The 14,217-nt window shown below is 43.0% G+C and overlaps 1 protein-coding gene across 3 annotated transcripts in view; it reads right to left on the bottom strand.

Moving 5' to 3' along the window:
• Nucleotides 1-41: 41 nt before the first annotated feature.
• The window catches only part of Dctn4 (dynactin subunit 4), a 29,602-nt gene continuing 15,426 nt past the window's right edge, over nucleotides 42-14,217 (bottom strand). For 2 of the 3 annotated variants that reach the window (XM_021214294.2, XM_021214293.1), the window contains 6 exons: nucleotides 13,974-14,083; nucleotides 10,637-10,710; nucleotides 8,977-9,031; nucleotides 7,961-8,068; nucleotides 5,477-5,574; nucleotides 1,971-4,468 (listed from right to left, as the gene is read on the bottom strand). In XM_021214294.2, coding sequence (XP_021069953.1) covers nucleotides 4,255-4,468; nucleotides 5,477-5,574; nucleotides 7,961-8,068; nucleotides 8,977-9,031; nucleotides 10,637-10,710; nucleotides 13,974-14,083 — 659 coding nt within the window. In that variant the 3' untranslated portion in view covers nucleotides 1,971-4,254. Of the gene's footprint in view, nucleotides 85-1,970; nucleotides 4,469-5,476; nucleotides 5,575-7,960; nucleotides 8,069-8,976; nucleotides 9,032-10,636; nucleotides 10,711-13,973; nucleotides 14,084-14,217 lie in introns of those variants that run through there. The other variant, XR_003845281.1, reaches the window with a different exon arrangement.

Raw genomic sequence — 14,217 nt, 5'->3', positions numbered from 1 at the left:
CCCAGGGCTGCGTGGGGCGTGGCTTCGCGTCAGAGCTGGCGGTTCATGGCGCTTCTGCGGAGCTCCAGTGTCAAGTCCTTGCTTCTAAAGAATAAGGAACCGCTGGGATCAGAACGCGGTTAGTCGCAGATGTCTGCATTTCTAATACTCTGTGCTAGAAGCGGACTCATTACCAGAAAATCACATTTAACTAGACATCCTTTATCTTCTTTCCACTCTACCCTACCATGATGGTAAGGATGTTGGTTACTTTTTTATAGAAAACGATTTATTTTTTTAATTTTTTTTTTTTTTTTTTGAGACACAATTTTCCTGTGCAGCCTGGCTGTCTTGGAACTCACTCGTAGATCAGGCTGACCTCGAACTGTTCACCATTTGGCTTTTATGATTTTTTTCAAAGATTTATTTAAAAAATGTAATTGTGTGTGGCTATATGTACGTGAAAGTGTGCATGCCCAGAGGCCAGAGGCATTATATCCCTCTGCAGCCAGGTGGTTGTCAGCAATGCAGATTGGGGTCTGAGAGTCTTAGGTCTTTCCAGCAGCAGTACATGTTCTTAGTTGCTGAGCCATCAATCTCTCCAGACCCTCCACTGGGTTTTTGAGTAGCTGACACTCCAAACATAACTACTACATCATTAGAAGCTTCTGCAGTTAAATCATTTTAATTAAGAGAAACCTTTCTATAACTTCAACAAATGAGGGAATTAGTATCATGTGCTTATATATAGCCTCAAAAACAAGTACAGGCCAACTGTAGTGGTAGATGTTTTAGTACCCCTTCAGTAGCATGAGGCATGGTGAATTGTAAGACTTTGGCTCAGTGAGTTTGTCAGCATCTTTAGCCAGGAGGGCTGTGGGCCAGCCTCTGGCAACTGGGTTTAATTTCTTTGACAGGGAGGCCACTGGTTGGCGCTAGTCTGAGTCAATATCCTAATTAAATGTCCTTTTAAGAGTTGCCTTGGGCTGGGCCTGGTGACACACGCCTTTAATNCCAGCACTTGGGAGGCAGAGGCAGGCAGATTTCTGAGTTCGAGGCCACCCTGGTCTACAGAGTGAGTTCCAGGACAGCCAAGGCTACACAGAGAAATCCTGTCTCGAAAAACCAAAAAAAGAGTTGCCTTGGTCATGGTGTCTGTTCACAGCAGTAAACCCTACTGGGCACAGTGGCTCCTTTAATTCCAGCTGAAAGGCAGATGAGACTGATTTCTGTGAGTCTGAGGACGGCCAGTTTATACAGTATGAAGATCTCAAAAGAGCAAAACCAAACAATTGTGCTGGCTAGTTTTATGTCAGCTTGATACAAGTTAGTTATCAGAGAGGAAAAAGACTTGAGAATATGCCTCCATACAACTGGGCTATAGGCAAGCCTGTAATGCATTTTCTTAGTGACTGACATGGGAGGGCCCAGCCCACTGAGGATGGGGACACTGCTTGCATGGTGGTCGTGGGTTCTAGAGATAAAAGATGGTCCACATCTAACACAATGCATCTGAAAATGTATGTAAGTTCAAGCAATATCCCCATGTTTTAGTGAATTACACTTTTTTTGGAGATAGGAGCCTTCTCCAGAATCCTGGAACTCACGCTGTAGACCAGGCTGGCTTTGAAATCACAAGAGATCCACCTGCCTCTGCCTTCCAAGTGCTGGCATTAAAGGTGTGCACCACCACAAAGCAGAGCTTGGTGAGTCAGTCTTTTATTAACTTAAAGTAAAGGGTTGAGCAGGAGGCAGAGCTCAGCGGTTGAAGCATTTGCAGAGGACAGTTCAGTTCTCACTGGGTGGCTCAGAACCACCGGAAACTCCAGCTCCAGAGGATCTGCTGTCCTCTTCTGGCCTCTACTTCCCCCACATAAAAATAATAAAGGAGAAATGGAAGGGCATACACCACCAACTCTCACCTATCATCCGACCCTTAGACCCTGAGATGTGTAGTGCTAACCAGTATTTGTGAAATCAAACAGAAGACACACGAGCTTTGTCTGCTTTATTTCACTACATTAAGCAATAAGGCAAAACAGTAACCTGTTATTCCTAAGTCAAGGAGTGCCTCTCATCCCGCAGAGGGACCAGGAAGGATGCTCATTACAACGGTGCACGGGCGTTTAGTGTAGTTTGCCTATAACGTGTTTGGAACAAAAGAGAAATTTGAGTGTGAATCAACTCACAAGCCCAAAGTAACTTAGCTTTAAGCATCCAAAATTGTACTTTCAAGTGCTAAGGATGCTTGACTCTGTCTTGGTGCACAGTGACTAGTAATAAGAACCCTGCACCTGATCTAATACAAAAAGGGTGACAGTCACAATTCCTAATTCACCACCAAGTGTTGAACCTTTTCTAAGAACACAAACAAGCCCTGCTTGCACTAGACTTACCTTGAAACAGCCAACAGCTGGTATTTGTAAGTTAACCTGACTTCTTGAAAAAAACAAGAACAAACCCCCAAGTGTTTGTGCCCCAGGAGTAAAGAGCCCTGTCCCTCCACTGTTTCCCTAGGGACTAAGTATCAGTGCCGCTGCATAAAGGCAGGCAGGTAGCTGTGCCAGGCTCCACAATTATGTAGACAACTGAGGCCATCTGCACTTGGATGCCCTGCCCCGCCAGAAGATACTGAACAGTGGTCTCTTAGTAGGCATTAACTTGAGGCTTTGTGGAATTACAGAAAATTGCTTTTCCTATAGTCTGAAACTTGCAATTACCCAAGCTTCAGCTCCAGCTTCTAAGAGGCAAACATTAGTTATTGTTCTCATTGTATTAGATCAGTATTTTCTTCTTTTACTCTAGTACATATATTACTCTCTGGGAATATTGTTTTGAAATTGGCTTGATTTTAGGATCTTTAAAGAACAAAGTGTCTTTCAATAGCTTCCCAAGCAGCTTCTCTTAAGTAGAACAAACAAATACTATTTTCTATCTGTAGTACAGACTATACATTCCTTAATACAAAACAAAACCCGGCCGACTTAAAATGAAAACCAAAGCAGGGTCTGTAAACAGGACCGTTTTCTTCCAAGGCCTGTTGGCCACACACTAGGAGTACGTCAAGGAGAAGTGCAGCTGGTCTACTGTCAGCTCTGATTTACAACACGTCACAGAAATTAAGGTTTGCAACTCAATGTTAGTATTTGAGAACAGCATCAAGTCTAGAGTTAGACTGGCATCCTGGTTACTTGCTGAACTTCTATGGCTTACAATCAAAATGGTTTCACTTCATACAGCACTAGAAGTCATGAAGGGAAAGGTTCTTTTTCTTTGTGTCCCGTTTTGAATTTAAGGGATTGACAGTTGATTTGTCCTTCAATTCAGTGGAAAGAACATTAGTTTGGATCATGCTAAAAAGTCAGTTTAAAATGTTTCCTGTATCCCAGAAATGATGCAGCAAAGTGCCCATACCACCCATCCCTGCTCTCTCTAAAAGCCCCAACGTTAGAGCAATCCCTTGGTTTACAGAACAGGGCATGGGCATGGTGGCAATGCTAGCAGGCTAAGTTGCAGGCCAGCGAGGGTTACATGGAGCGGCGAGCCTATCTGAAAAACAAACCAACAGAAAACAGAACAGAGAAGGGCAGATAGTGAGATACAGAACTGTCTCCCCTTGGCAGCGTTAGCCCCTGGGTATTGTAATATTAAAACAAATAGAATTTCATGACATGTAATTACTTGCCACTCAAATTCTTAAAAGTCCCATATATTAGTGAGGAAAATGACAAGCAAGTGACAGGTATACTGTGTTCCTTTGGAAGAAACAAAGTGCCTTAGGAAAGTGACAGGTTGCCCAGTCATCACAAAGTTAAAGACACACTGACAGTCCTACTGCTCTGTCAGATGGAAATCAGCGGCAAAGTGAGAGCCAAGTCTACGAAGGGTTACCATTACAGGGTTATCCTTAGTGGAACGCAGAAAGCCGTTGGAACACCGAGACCAATGCCGAGGCACGAAGACCAGGTCTGCTCGGATTACTGTCAAACTGACAGGTACACGGCACGTTTCTTAGGGAGTAAATCTAACGCTCCTCTGAGGAACAGCCACCCCTTTACTGGGAAGGAGCTATGCTGTTACTCAACGTGCAAGGGTCAGAGAGAGACACTGGTTTCATGGTGTCAACAGCAGTTGCTCTGCGCTCCCAACCCTGGCCTGTCCTCCCCTCCACAGGGTTCAGTAGTGACGGGTACATCTTTATAAACACGACTGGTGGAGCAGCAGCTTCCACTGTTAGAGTTGTATTGACACAGCTGTGGGTGGGGTCGCTTTGCTTTAAGGAAGAAGAGGGCCAAAGCTCAGTTCCACATGCTGCGTGAGCCAGATGACCTCTGTGCCCTGGTCACTCTCTTCCATTGGGCGGATGGGGGCAGCCAGGTTTCTAAAATCATGTTTCATCTTGAAGCACACGGTCACTTCCCCTTCCTCACGCTGTGGGGTGACTTTGATGAAGATGCCTACTTTGTTGGCTTTTCTGAAAGCTACAATGCTATGGAAAGAGAAGCACAGGATTAGCAGGCGAGAAGTCAATGGAACCAACAGTCTCCCAGTCCTTCTAGGGCACAGTGGGAACCTCTGCTGTGATACCATCCTGCCACCAGCAGGGAGGATCTTCCTCAGGAACAGCTGAGCCATCTATACTTGCTGTTCTGCTCTTGTTTTTTCTTTCTTTCCCTTTTTTCTTTTTCTTTTCTTTTTTTTTTTTTGAGACAGGGTTTCTCTGTGAAATAGCCCTGATTGTCTTAGAATTTGCTGTATAGATCAGTTGGCCTCAAACTCACAAAGATCCACCTGTGGTTTGTTTTCTTTTAAAAATTTTTATTTAATGTGTATGTGTGTTTTGCCTGCATGTAAGTAACTCTGTGCATCACCATGTCCAGTGCCTACAGAGGCCAGAAGAGGGCATTCAATTCCCTGGAACTGGCGTTAATATAGATGGCTGTGGGCTACTTCTGGGTTCTGGCAATTGAACCTGGGTCCTCTGGAAGAGCAGAGGAAATTAACTGTTGAGCTATCACCTCAGCCTTTTACAGTTAATGATTTCATAAATAGAAAGGGAAGAAAATTTTCTTTAAAACCTAGGCAAGAAAACATACACGAGTGTGCATTTTTAAGGTCTGACTCTGTCATCTCACACAAGCGACTTCTTTATTGTTCAGTCCTGAGCATGTGGTGCTATTCTGAAGGCCATGGAGCTGGTAGGCAGCGGGGTCTAGCTGGAGGAGGCAGTCCACATAAACAGACACTCTAAGGGTTACTTGCCTATTTCTAGTCTAGCTGTTTGCAGCTTTCTCTGCACCAGGTGACGTTGTGGCCTTGTGCACTCACTGTCAAAGACACAGGCGAAGCCCCTCCTACTTGCATGCCTTGCCTGCCATGATCAACAAAACTCCCTCTGAAATCAGAGCTAAATAACCTGTCCTTCCTTAGGCTGCTCCTGGTCAGGCTCCGTCGGGATCAGCTGACTGTGGTCTAAGCACACAGAGAGGTCACTTACTCAGGGTCATCCTGGAAGTCCTGGGGCTCTGCCAGCTCATCATACTCTGCTGCCGCATCCTTGCCGGCTAAGATGAGCTCTTTGGGAGGCACCACCACCTAAGAGCAAAAGAGAGGCCTGCTTCAGAAAAGCTGCACTGCAGCAGTGGCATCTGCACACGTCTATATGCCTTACAGGGTCTTAAAACACTGCTGAGGATCGTGGGCATAGAACACAAGAGAGGAAAGGACAGGTCAAGGACTTCCTTCCCTGGGAGCACTGGCACTATAGGACACTGCAAGTGACCCTGCAGGGGCTGAGTAGGGTGGGCAGACCTACCCTAACCATGTGGCACTGAGAACTGAGGTCCTGGACTGGGTACAAAAGGAAAAGTAAGCTGAGCAGCATCATTCATCACTCTGTTACAAGACTCAAACATACACTGTGTCCAACTGACTCGAGCCCTGGCATCATGACTTCCCTGCAGTAGTGGACGGCACCATCCAAGCACCAGGCAAAATACGCTTCCTTATGTGGTCTTGTCAGGCAGTTGTTGCCAGTGTGGGTTATTTTGCTGCAGTAGCAAGAGAAGTAACTAGTATAGCTTACTGAAGGAAATTCTGCCAGGTCAAGGGCACAGGGCTACGATGCATCTTTTTCCTTTTTTCTTATTTTAATGTTACTTCTGAACATATATCCTTTGCCATTTTATTTTAAAAATAATTACTGATATTTGAAACAATTTATTCCTTTCTTCCCTCTGTAGACACAGGTCTTTCTGACACTGAACACTAGGTGTATTTCTATTTATGCTTGTATAGCACAGTCTAAATTCTTTTTTTTTTTTTTTTTTTTAACCATTTATTTATTTATTATATGTAACTACTCTGTAGCTGTCTTCAGACACCCCAGAAGAGGGCATCAGATCTCATGACGGATGGTTGTGAGCCACCATGTGGTTGCTGGGATTTGAACTCAGGACCTTTGGAAGAGCGGTCAGTGCTCTAAACCGCTGAGCCATCTCTCCAGCCCACAGTCTAAATTCTTATGTTGCAACTGTTCCATACCATGTTATCTCAGAGACCACCAGCCATATTCCTAAGAACAGCTGTGGGGCAGTAGTAGTTCTGGAGCGATAGGACAGGACGGGAGACCAGCACATTAAGGCCCCGATCAGGGGCTGGCGAGATGGCTCAATGGGTAAGAGCACCAACTGCTCTTCCAAAGGTCCTGAGTTCAAATCCCAGCAACCACATGGTGGCTCACAACTTCCCTCCTGACGACCTCTTTTGGTGCGTCTGAAGACAGCTATAGTGTACTTATGTATATTAATAAATAAATCTTTTTTTTTTTAAAAAGGCCCAGGTCGAGGCTTCATCCACATCCCAGACCTTTATGTTTTTAGCCCAACTAGACCTACTTATTAAAGTTATTTAAAAAGAAATAGATGTAAGGACATGTGTTATCTTTTTCTGGACATGAAGCTGGTGAGTAAAATTAAAAGGCAGAAGAAAAAAAGGTGGATTCCACTAGGAAACTCTTCAGTGCTCGTCTTTGAACAATAGCTGGGGCTGCCAGGCTTTCTCCTACGAATGCTTGCTATGACTATCACTCTGAGTTATGACTCAACACTACACAGTTCTCTTAAGACTGCCATCAACTTAACTAGTGGGATGGCACTAGTTAAGTTGCTTGCCATCATCCCACTAGTTAAGTTGCTTGCCATCACACTCAACAATCTGAGTTAGTTCCTCTGGCTCTACATGATAGAGCAGAGAAATCACCCTAACCTCCATGGGCACACAGTGTGAACATTTACAGATAAATACATATACGTAAAAATAAAGATCACACCAAACTCAGTGGCAAAATATAAAACAAAGCTGCATTTCATTCATGAATACATTCAAAATCACTTACTATGTAGCCACTGCTATTTATACTGTATGTAAGTAGAGTGGTAAATAGTGGGAATGTGGAAGAGACATCTGCTCCTAACGAAAAGGAGACGACATCTCATGAGTTGTCAGGAAAGGGTGTGCACATCAGGGAGACAGGGCAGGGAGGGATGCTCAGGTGAGAAGAGCAGCGCAGACAGCTCCCCAGCACAGGCACCCACACCTGAGCACTGCTGCAGCAGCTCTGTGGCAGCATCCGGAGGAAGGTCACACCACAGAACACAAAGCACTACATTAGGGCCTTCATCCTGAAGTCAGAGCAGGTCAAGCAATTAATGGAAGAAGGGCCTGATGGCAACACATGTGACAGGTGAGGTGACATGGACTGGAGAGAGGACGGTCAGACAGGTCTCTGTCTGAGACGCAGTGAGAACAGTAAGGTTTGACAGACAAAGGCTGGGTGTTTGAAAACAAGATAAAATTAGGATATAGAATCAAGACACTGCAGATCACACGTAGAAATAAGAGATACCATGGATTCTTTTAGGCCATATCCAGTGAAGCCACTGCAGGTGATGTCAGGGTCTGTGGGAACAAATGCCCTTACCTTAGCAGTGCTGTTGATATTATCAGGGTCCCCCTCTTCACACTCCAATAGAGTCACATGGGTGAGGTTCTCCACTGGATTTGTAAGAGTCAAGAGGACCTGGCTCTCCTGTAGAACAAAAAGAGCATCTTTCAGGTGTCATACCCTGACTAAGGATGGCTTTCTTAGGTGGACCTTAATGTTTCACCATGTTTTTTCCCAGAGCAACAGCACTTCCTGCTGCACTTGCTCTACATCAGACTACCCTAAGAGTGTTAGCTGATCTTTTGGTTTGTGTTAGTAATGTACCCTCAGAGGTGGCTATCTCACTAGAGAAGCTGGGCAGATTCTAGTTCCAAGACCCGGACACTCTGAGAAAGGTTTATTATCTAAATGATTGGTTTAGAGTTTGCAGTTCCTATCCCACTGATTGTTGCTTAGGGAATAAAGAAAAACAAAACAAAAGACCCTGAATAAAACATCACTGCTTAGGCTAGTCAGATGTTATTACTAAGGGCAGGGGGAGATGATACATAAAGACTATAAAACCTTGTTGAGATTTCCGAATATGGTCATACAGCCCGTTTGCCACTCTGAAGACTGGAAGACAGAGATGCTATCAACCTTCCCATGAGCAGCACGAAGGCAAAGAGCCAGAGAGGCTGCTGCAGAGCAGTCAGTCACTCGTCGGTGCACAGAGGAGGACCCCGTGGAAGGGCTAGGGTACAGAAGAACCTAACCGACTCCTGGTACTGATGCATACGTATCTGAATCAAAAGAAAAGCCCCCACTGGCAACAAGAGAAAGCTGCTTACCATCATCTTTCTTTTCCCCAGTTTTCTAATTTTACAGAATGTGCAACCTGCTTCTTACACATCCAACATGCTGTTGGCAAGTCTCAATTTCATGATCATTTCAAATTGCCCTTGCCCTGCCCCCATCTTACAGCCTCCATTCCACACACACAGCCATCCACATACAAACATGCACAGCATATGACATATCAAGTATGGGGCGTCGGTAAGTATGGTACTAACCTTCATGTAGCGAAGGTTAGGGATTGACATGATTCTCACTTCTGGAATATAATTGCTACAGAGAAATACAAACATGTATTACTGTTCACTGGAGTCTCTTAAAATGATTATTAACCTTTAAAAAACCCACATACATAAATTATGCTACCAAAAATATTAACTAGATCAAGAGAAAAATGAACTATCACCATAGTAAGAGGAGATACAGGAAATTAAACTAACAACTAGTTCTGTCTGAAATTTTTAGGAGTCCAGCCAGTATGTATACAGGGCTGAGTTACAGCTTAGAGGTTTGTGTTACACGTCTTTCTTATACATTTATTTTTGGGGACTCAATTCACTTAAGACAGCTGGTGACAAGATCCCATCTCAATAGCTAGCATTCTATATGGCTGTAAACGAATACACTCCTACCATGCACAGTGCCTCCTGCGTGCCAGGCAATATTCTAAGTACTGTACAGGCGTTCACCATAGCGTTCACTGGAATTCTGTGAGACAGGCATGACTATCATTACAAAGGAGATGCTGGGTGTGGGCAGGTGTGGTCTTGAGGTCCAAATTCAGGCACTCCACAGTATTCTCATTCTTGATTTCAAAACCTCAGGCTGCTTGAATGTGTGTCTGGACTCACATTGCCCAGGTTCAAATGCCTACTCAGTATTTATAGACCATGATGCTGCTTTGTAAAACATGGTTATTTAAATTAGAATGCCCCCTACAGGCTCCTGTATTTGTATGCTTGGTCTGAAGTTGGTGGAGTTGTTTAGGAAGGTTCAGGAGGTGTGGCTTTGTTGGAGGAGGTGTGTCATGTGGGAGGGGGGCAGGAGCTTAGGCTTTTAAAGCTTGCTCCCTTCTCCTGTCTCAGATGTGCATTATCATATCTGTTTTTAAATTAAAAAAAAAAATTTCTTTTTGTTTAGACAGGGTTTTACCATATGTACATCTAGTGACCTCAAACTCAGTGATCTTCTGCTTCCTGTGTGCTGAGATTAATAGCATGCATCACCATGCCCATCTACTTTGAAACAAACAAACAAAAATCTAAAACCACTATTATTATGTATATTTGTGTGTGCATGTATGGAGATCAGAATAACTTAGGGAGTAGGTTCTCTTTCCACATTTATATCGGTTCCAGGGACTAGACTCAGGTTGTTCCAGAAGTGCTTTACCCACTGAGCCATCTAGTTGGCTGGCTCTCAATGGGCTCCTTTATAGTCAAGAGCCATTGACAATCCCCAGTGAGTTAACACTAATTTGATCACCTTTACCACTCAGTGAGATGTTATCAGAACCAAGACGTAAAATAAATGTTGTTTCGGAGTACACTTAAATTTGCTATGCTTTAAATTTAAATTAAAAAGGTTTTAAGTTAGATATTTTAAATCTGGTCACTTTCCATCACAACACTGTCACTGATGCAAACACATTCCTGCTTCTGTCTTCCTGGAAGCTAGGAGTCCAGGATGTGCCATAATTTCAGGCCACACAGCCTTGATTCTACACTTACACTTGAGACTTCATGCTACTCAAGTAAATGCAAAACCGGAATAAGAATACAAAGACTATCTCTATGTGATTTTTCTTTTCCTCCTTAGATGTTTTTAAAAAGATAATCCCCATTGCAAAAACCTCAATCAACATTCTAAAATACTTACACAGCAACCAACTGGATTTTGAATTTAATAGATGTTGGATTAAATTCTGGCTTGCTCAAGTTGTGCTCACATTTCTAAAAAGAAAAGTACATATCAGAGGGAAACAAGAATACACCTGAAGAGCCACAGAACAGATAAGCAGACAGAAGGCAGTTACTAGAATTTTATATCGGTCCTGTCCAAAGTCTATAAACTCTAGAACAGAATTTATGCTACTGATAACCAAAAATTATAGAACACATTTGAACCATCACTAATATCACAGCATGTATAGTGCTTAGAAACTATGAACAATGCACACTCCAACTTAGACAAGCACCACACTGGCTTCATTACATCACAGCTGTTAATGTTCTCACTTTATAGATGCTTAAGATGGGACCCAAGGAGGAGTAACCTACATATCTTTGGAGATCTGTATGAATGGAAGCAAGTAATTAAAACTAATGACTTATATACCCCCCATTAAAAATCTCTTTAAGTAGTACAAAGCAGTGTCTAGCATGTAGACTACATCACAATGTGTTTGTTTTTCTATGCAGGGCCAATCTAGGCAGACATCTCTCTTGTTCTGTTTTCACAATACAAAGGGGAAATCTATATATTCTTTTGTCCTTTCTTTCTTACATTAATCTTGGAATTCCATTCCAGGACACAGAGCAACTTCATCTTCAATGTTTCACTGAAATGATTTCTGTAACCTTTTAACCAGTCAATTAAGACCTTCTGAGTATTTCCACAGCATTGAGTACTGGATGTTGGTCACTTTCCAGTGTAGGATGTACCAGTAAGACAATTTTCTGGCAGATATTCCCAAGCTGCTTTTCTCGGCTATCTGAGGACTAGGAAATGGCGTCCCAAAGTTGTTCTTAATACACGTTTATGATCACCATGAAAGTTCAAGATCTTTCATGCTTACGAACCACAGAATTTTCTGTGCCCCTTCCTTAGTTATTTTTATATTGGGCTACCTTGAGTTTGTTTGGTTTTGGACAGAGAGAGGTAGAATTGCAGGAATGTGCCCTGCTTTCTATTCATCTTCCCTTGCTGAGCTCCTTGCTAATTATATACCTTATGAACAATTCCTCTTAGTCTCCCGTCTTTTGTATTTGCTTCTGTGGGATGGGAGCACGAGTTTTACTACTGACTGTGGTAAAAGACCCAATGTTATTTTTGCTTGTTTGCCTTGTTTGTGAATAAACTCTTACTCAGAAATCATGTATGAATAATTCCATGTTTTCTCCTTCTATTTGCCTTTTAAGTTTTCAATTTTCCCATAAAATTTACTTAGCCAAAAACTGTTTTTGAGATAAGGGTCTCCTGTACCTGAGCTGACCTTGAATGTGTGACTGTTCTGCTCTGCTTCCTGGGTACTAGAATTATAGGCCTGTAGTCCACACCCAAGTTTATGGGGTACTGGGGATTGAACTCATGCATATTACGCAAGTGCTGCCATCTGAGCCACATGCCTAACTGTTCTGGCAAATTTTAAGTCTAGTCTTTCCCTAGTGTTCTACAATGCCATAATTATCAAACATTAGCTTTTATTTAATTTATTTTTTTTGTTTGTTTTTTTGAGACATGGTTTCCCAGTATAGCTCTGGCCGTCCTACCAGCTCTACAGACCAAGCTGGCCTAGACTCAGAAATCCTCGTGCCTCAGCCTCTTGAGTGCTGAGATTAAAAACATATATGACAGGTGAGACCTGTCTTGAAAGACAAGCAAGCAAGCAAATAAATACTATGTGTAGAACCCCCACCGCCCCTTCCTCTTTGCTGGTGAGAACTGAGCCAGGCCCTTGTGGATGCTATGTAAGCACTCTGGCACTGAGCTCTATGTCCAGCTCTTCGCATTCTGAACTGCGCCTTGTTATATAGCTTGGGCTGGCCTCGAAGTGAACATCCTCCTGCCTCAGATTCCCAAGAGCTGCAACTTCAGGCATGTACTACCATGTCCAACTCTTCAGCATGTTTATTCTCTCTCTGAATTCTTGTATTTTATGTTGTTTCTAAGTGAGTTGTAGCATTTGTTCAATTTATTTAGACAATCTATGTCTTTTACTTGCATAATTAATTAATCAGTGTGAATGTGGGCACTTCTCTCCTTCTACCATGTGGGTTCCTGGGATCAAAGCACCATCGTGCTTGAGGGCACATGCCTTCACACCCTGAACTGCATCTGAGCCTAATAAGAAGCTTCTGCTAGGGCTGGCATGATGGCCCAATGGTTTACGAGCACTGGCTGTTCTTCCAGAGGACCACAGTACAATTCCCAGCACCCACGTGACAGCTCACAACTGTCTGCAACCTGGCTCTAAGTGAGCTGACACCCTCACACAGACAGATATATTTGCAAATAAAACACCAATGCACACAGAACAAAAACCAATAAAAATCAGTAAGATGAAAACTAAAAAACTAAGATTAAAACAATAGCATCTGCTATATGGTTATTCTACATTCTTAGTTACTTTTTGTGGTAAATACTGGACATTATGCCACCCATTCATATGTTTTAGCACTCATCTCCAAAAACATGAAAAAAATTATTCCTAAAAAAGACTGAATTCTTTGATAACATAAAAAATCCTGCTAATTTAGACTTCTTAGATTGTACACATTTTTCCTTGTTTGCCCCTTTCTCCTCCTTCCCTTCCTCTTTTAAGGATCCAGGCTATGCTCTGTCTGGATCAGAAGCTGCAGAAAGTGTACACACCATGCTGGCAGGTATACATTTAAATCTCTTCTCCAGAGATGCATCACTTAGGAACATCAGACACTAGTCACATGTGGTTATTTAAATGAATTATGAGTCAGTATCTTGGCTAACTTCACATTTCAAGAACTTGGCAGCTGTGTGCGACCAGTGGGTATCACTCTGCATCTGCCAGGCAAGATAAGAGTGCATCACCACAGAATGCCCACAGCACCACAGGATGGAATCTAAAAGACCTTTCTTCCTTCCATTCTGTTTTTACAATTTACTCACAACACTCTATTGTTTGTTCTGTAAATTCCTAGAGATTAAACTGTGGATTACCTTTCTTCTTGCTTCTTCTTAAATAGCTTATTAGTGTTCTGTTTGGATTAGCCTGAAATGCCCTGCATTCTTTTGTGGGCTTTCATTTTGAGGGTGCACTCTACCTTCAGATACTCTAATCTCCATATGTGTAAAGTAGGAACAACAGCAGCGGCCTCCAGAGTCATCAGAATTGAAACCTATGTCCATTTTACCTGCTGTGTTCTCTGAGCTTTCTGTATTTACTACCATGGCCAGATACAGTCATGTCTACCTGCTTCTCTCCTGTACACAGGCAACTCTCGGGAAGAGTATTTACCCGACAGCGCAGGGACCGTTTGATCAGAAGGTGCTTGTGTCGAGGATAAAGCTGTGAAGCAGAGACTGGCTGGAGGTCGGGTTGTAAGAGGCGCTGCTGAAGGGTGGTCACTAACAAGAAAGCAGAGACCAGGCTTAGTTTACAGTCATTTTCACAATCAGACTTGTATGTGGGCAAAGTATGCTCCTGAAGCAATATGCCAATATGTAAGGTTTTAAAATGAGTCCATGTGCATTCTCAACAG

This window comes from Mus pahari, chromosome 15 (genome assembly GCF_900095145.1).
Source record: "Mus pahari chromosome 15, PAHARI_EIJ_v1.1, whole genome shotgun sequence".
Taxonomy (NCBI): domain Eukaryota; kingdom Metazoa; phylum Chordata; class Mammalia; order Rodentia; family Muridae; genus Mus; species Mus pahari.
Note: the sequence above shows the minus strand (reverse complement) of the source record. Positions and strands in the feature narration are given on the sequence as shown.